The following is a 5,426-nucleotide window of genomic DNA, read 5'->3' as shown; positions in this document are numbered from 1 at the left end:
TATACTGATACTGTGATTGGTATGTAGTGGGTGTAGAACCAGTCCCTCCTATCATAAATAGGTATTCTGTACCCATAGATTCCATACACACCATACCACCAAACCCTCTCTTCATTACAGCATCACTGGTTGGTATTATATTACTCCATTCATATGTTAGACTGTTAAATGAGTTGACGTCATTATGATGGCAGATGTCATGTCCACAGTAGCCACCAAAAAAGAATATGTCATTATTTCTGGTAGTACAAAAGTATCCTGCAGGTCCTAGAGGAGGTGACGTTCCTCTGGTCACGTGAGAGAACCAACGACCAGTCTTAAACTCCAGTCTATCAATGGTGGACAATGATTTCCTCTTTTGTGGGGAATCATGAACTCTAGGTAAGTCAGGCCTATCCCCTCCCCACAGGAACACTGATTCTCCTACTACAGGACCTGAGTGTAGAGATATTCCTCCCAGTTGATAGATACCTGTAAAATACAAACATGATGAGAAAGAAGAGGAAGAAAACCGAGAAGAAAACAGAAACTCACCTTTCGACATTGTTTGTGAAGAATGTTAATTAACCAGCCACACCCATAATAACAATATTCATTACTCTAATCACCCACACCCATATTACCTTGTAAATTAAATCCAATCACTGCCAACATTATAACAATAAGTACAGTAATTATTAGTTGGTTGTGTGTCAAGGAATACATCAGGTTAAAACATGTCTTCTTTGCTTGCTGATGAGGTGATGGTCCTGCTATTGAATGCATTGGAATATATTCTTTTTAGTGAGTTAGTGCGGGTGAGTCCAATTAATAATAATTGGTAGTTGGTACTCTCTTGGTGATTATGATAAAAGGTACTTGAGCTAGTACTTACAAGAAATGTACTCACAAACTAACCCTCAGGTATAATAATACAAGATATTACAATCAAAAGAATTCAAGTTTTATTATTATTATTATTATTATTATTATTATTATTATTATTGTCAGACAAAAAGAAAAAACCAAAAAAAACCTACAAACACAAAACACCACTAGAAGAAAAACCAAGTTCCTAATCAGAAAAGACTGTCAACAACAGATGGGAGGGGAGCTCTGCGTGTGGCCCACATAGCAGCGTTGCCTCTCCACAATGCTACCATAGATATTGAGAGCCGCTGGAACAGGTGGCAGGAAGTTTCTATGGTGGCCGAGAAGGTCACCCCGTCAACGGACCCGAAACCCATACATGGCTACTTTCCCCGTCCGGGTAACACAATTTCCGGGCGGGTAAGATAATTTCCTGGCGTCTGATTCCAATTATGGTATTCTGTTGTTAATGCACTGATAATTAAAATTCTTGAAATTTCTGAAAAGTTAAAGGGTATAGAGCTGTTTGGAAACATTTAAGAGTTTTGATAATTATAATGGCTAACATCGAGGAAAGTGAGTCACTGAGTAATCTCTTTATATTTTTACTATTTTACAGGTGTTATTAGGGAGCAGTTTTTTTGTGGACACCTATAAAGATATCTTGAGTGTTCTAGAGGAACGGTGTGGTATTAAGAGAAGGTCAATTATTTATGCAGAGTTCAATACTTAACACTATGCATGTCTCTTATAGTTTAACATGGTTGAAATTAAAATTAAAAAAACTTGGTCTAAGAAGGCGGCATTCTGATTCCAATTATTCTGTTGTTAAGGCACTGATAATTAAAATTCTTGAAACTTCTGAACAAGTTAAAGGGTATAGAGCTGTTTGGAAACATTTAAGAGATAAATACAACTGTATTGTGAGACGGTTAGTGTTTACTTACAGTAGCAAAAATGTAAGCATTATACCAGGGATGTTGTGATGCTAATATTGAGGGAAGTTGATGCTGCAGGTGTATCTTTTAGATCTCAAAAGAGATTCAATAGAAGAATTTACACTAACAAAGTAAGCATCAAGTAATATTGATATTTAGTTTAAATAATGTATAAGGGGCCCAACTTTATGTGGCACATCGATGGGTACGATAAATTAAGCCCGTACGGGATTTCAATTCATGGCTGTATTGATGGGTTAGTATGCAAAAATGATAATTTGCTTGCAACGTTTATAGTACAAATTTTCCAGAAAAATGATGTGGTTGAAAGTATCACCAACAAATCATGATCCCAGAGTCGTAGCTAGGTTTTATCTGGAATGCTTGGAAGAAGTTGCTGGTAAAATATTACTCTCATCTTGTACTTTTTTAATTCAATTATATAGGTGTCCCCAAATTCCTGTGATCTGATTATGGCACGGAAAATTGTACTGTAGCTTCCTTACAGATTGCATTTCATTTGAAGAGCAATTCATTTCTTGGATCTCATGCATATATTTATGGACCATCAAAGTCAAATGTGGTATAGCTTAATGGCTATGTGTCACATATCATCACTGATTTTTTAGAAAATAGAAGGGTGGTGGTCTCAGTTAAGAAGAGGAAAGACATCATGGTGGATAGACAAGTTTAAAGTATGATTATTTATTCATCAGGAATTGCATGAATTTATTTGTCAACAGAGATTGAAAGAGAGGGGCTTATTTGATGGATCTATTCTTCATAAGTTTGCTTTAGCATATACTACTGTTGGGATTATCACTAGGGAACTTGAAGAATTTAAAAATTATTGGAATTCACACAAATTAAGGCATAACAGGAAAGCATCTTTACCATCTGGAATTCCACAAAATCTTTATCTAATGCCACATTTGTATGGTACATGCACTTTATTTAGTATATAATAATCTAGATTATTATTATTACATCAGGAGCACAAGATCATATTCAACCAATTGATGTTCCTTTATGGATTTATGCGATGAGAAATGAAAGTGTGTCCAAGCCAGATTTTTATTCCAACTCATTCAAGGAAGTGGTAGATAATCTTCTCGAGTCATCACTTGGGTTGAAGCAAGAGGATATTACACATAGTAACATTGAAGATATATATTTGTATTATTGTAAATAAGATAGAGTTGAATTAATTATGATTGAATGAAAATACATGTTGTAAAATGATACTAAATAATGAATAAATGATATGCAGAGTCTAGTAGTAGTTTTAGTTTATATCTCATTGTCATCATGGAGTACATCAAGTACCTAATCTCAACATTTAACATGAAAATTGTTACATATTTTTTACCTTTTTTGCTGTCCACCTCTTGCTATAACGCTGAACACATCCATTTACAACACTTCTAAACATTTCTGCATCTTCCTGAGATAAAGATTCCCTCACATGAATGTCAGCCATTGAAAAGAAAGCTTTAGAATCAGCCCTCTGATCTTCAGTAAAGGTTACCTATAAATAATTACTATGATAATTGTTACAATCAAAATTTCAATGCAAACCAGATCAGGATCCGCTCTATCTTTCTGATATGCCACCATCCCACAATAAACCTCCAATACCACCTACATCACGCATACTGTTTAGCTCACTTAGCATGCTTTGTGGGAAACCCTCCATACATGTACATGTATATACTTACTTAAAGGTACATGCTGTTGTCTAGGAGGTACACCACTAGGAGAGCTAGCATTAGATGGTCCAGGACCATTAACAGTGATTGGACCAACTGAATTAGGACGATTAGGAGGAACAGAAGATGGTTTGTCACTTTTTGTTGAAGATGGAGTCGAGGGTCGTTTTGAAGATGGACGAAGATCTGAATTGGACTGCTGCTGTGCCTATTAAATAATAAAATAATTAGTAAATTAATAAATATAAACTTCCTATTAAAACATTTAAATGACACACACACACACACACACTCTTAGTATATGTACATGTAATACAGTTTACCAGAGCCTTTACCATTGCAGCTGCTAGAGTGGTTGAAGGAGAAGAAGGATCCTATTAATGAGGATGTGTACATTATGAATGAATAGACAAACTTATAAAGTACCTCATCAACGACTAGCCCTCCTTCATCGTCACTTTTATCATCTTCACTATCAGGAGGAGGGGCTGGATGCTTATTAGAGCCATTCCTACTACCTGAAGAACCTTCTGGACCTTTAGGACTATCAGCCTATACACACAATAACAAACATACTCATAATCCTCCTCTCTTTACTCCCTCCACTCTCCTTCAAAAATGACTATAGGAGAGCATTCTCCATTTTGAATACATGCTCGTGCATGTACCTGTTCTTATGTTCTGATCTCAATATGACGCATGCACTAGTGTCATAACCGGAAGTGCTGTATAAACAAATGGGATAACACGTTAATGAGTCATGTTTTGCATCAGAAAAATTATAAAAAAGGAGAATCCTCACCTAGCCATTCATGGGAAAAATTGGCCAGAGACCCTGTACTATAGCCCATGGTCGTTGGCACAATTTTCGAACAACTTAAAATATTAGTAAAAAATATAATTGTGATCAAAATAAGCCTAAACTTTTTATGCAACATAAGTACATGTATATGTATCAGAGCAAATTCTAAAAGGGGGAATCATCTTCTTTTAAATTTTGAAGAAATTAATTTTGGCTCAAACCCTGTACTATTTCTAGCCCATAGTTTTTGGCCTAATTTAAAATATCATAAAAAATTCAATTTTAATCGGAAGAAGTTCAAAGATTCTAAGCAACATAAGTACATGTATATGCATCATAAAAATAATAAAAATGGAGAATTCTCACCTAGCAATTTTTGGTGAAAATTGGCCTGAGACTATGTACAAAAGCCTATCATTGAAACATACAGTAAATACATACCTGCTTCCTTTCTTTCCTTTTTTCTTCCTGGTGGCTGGACCCTGGAGATGTACTCTGCTTCAACTAATTAATTGCAGCCATTTTCTAAATTTAATCAAAATGAGCCCCACCCATTTCAGTAACCCTACGCCCACGTATCAAATTGAACAAAATTAATTATAATAAAAAGTAAAATAAAATCAAGAGTATTAATGTACTCTTGATGACAACAACAACAACAACAATAATAATAATAATAATAATAAAACTCAAAGGCAAGTTAGTGATAAGAAGCTTCAACTAGTTTAGTTGCTATTAGTTTAAATGGTTCTATTCTGTTTAATACATTAATCAGTTCAGTTAGTAATTCAGGTTGTGTACTGATTGTAGACATTAGTGATATCATTAGACCTGTACTCTTCTCTTCCTCTGTCTTGCTGCTTCCTTCAGTAGCATTCTTATAACAATCAAATGTGATGAGACCTTCACTAAATAATTCAGGAGCAACTGCCAGTCTATTAGAAGACACTGATAACAATTTTGATAGTGTACCAAACTGTTTCCTGAAAGCCTTTACTGCTAGTTGAGGATCAAGTGATGGTTGGTGGACCTGTTGATCTATTGAATGTATTATTAAAATCAAGTAATAGTTGTAAATCAAATAATCAAATTTACCTTCTAGTCGTACATTTTCCATTGAAGTGGCAG

At 35.0% G+C, this 5,426-nt stretch overlaps 2 protein-coding genes and 1 long non-coding RNA gene across 3 annotated transcripts; 1 reads left to right on the top strand and 2 right to left on the bottom strand.

Moving 5' to 3' along the window:
- Positions 1-2,253: 2,253 nt before the first annotated feature.
- LOC109587956 (uncharacterized) lies at positions 2,254-2,993 on the top strand (the record flags this gene model as incomplete). The annotated part of the gene is made up of 4 exons (XM_020004164.1): positions 2,254-2,370; positions 2,417-2,482; positions 2,531-2,726; positions 2,780-2,993. Coding segments are annotated over 4 exons (579 nt in total), but the record flags the coding sequence as incomplete, so codon positions are not given.
- A 3-nt stretch (positions 2,994-2,996) lies between these two features.
- Positions 2,997-4,687, bottom strand: LOC109587958 (uncharacterized). Its single transcript, XR_002187892.1, has 5 exons — positions 4,665-4,687; positions 3,923-4,048; positions 3,820-3,870; positions 3,157-3,704; positions 2,997-3,113 (listed from the first exon to the last, which is right to left on the bottom strand). It is a non-coding gene; the product is annotated as an uncharacterized LOC109587958 (long non-coding RNA).
- A 257-nt stretch (positions 4,688-4,944) lies between these two features.
- On the bottom strand, positions 4,945-5,420 carry LOC109587957 (uncharacterized). The gene is made up of 2 exons (XM_020004165.1): positions 5,394-5,420; positions 4,945-5,336 (listed from the first exon to the last, which is right to left on the bottom strand). Exons 1-2 carry the CDS (start codon positions 5,413-5,415, stop codon positions 4,999-5,001), a joined length of 360 nt encoding a protein of 119 aa, XP_019859724.1. The 5' UTR covers positions 5,416-5,420; the 3' UTR covers positions 4,945-4,998.
- Positions 5,421-5,426: the final 6 nt, after the last annotated feature.

Source organism: Amphimedon queenslandica, unplaced genomic scaffold (assembly GCF_000090795.2).
Source record: "Amphimedon queenslandica unplaced genomic scaffold, v1.1 AMPQUscaffold_12363, whole genome shotgun sequence".
Taxonomy (NCBI): Eukaryota; Metazoa; Porifera; class Demospongiae; order Haplosclerida; family Niphatidae; genus Amphimedon; species Amphimedon queenslandica.
This window is presented reverse-complemented; position numbering and strand designations above follow the sequence as displayed.

What these genes read in the sequence shown, in the direction of transcription:
- LOC109587957 (XM_020004165.1), bottom strand. Translation starts at nt 5,415, where the DNA reads ATGGAAAATGTACGACTAGAAG. An exon ending in GGAAAATGTACGACTAGAAG is followed by an intron (nt 5,337 to 5,393) that starts GTAAATTTGATT and finishes TACATTCAATAG; the next exon opens with ATCAACAGGTCCACCAACCA.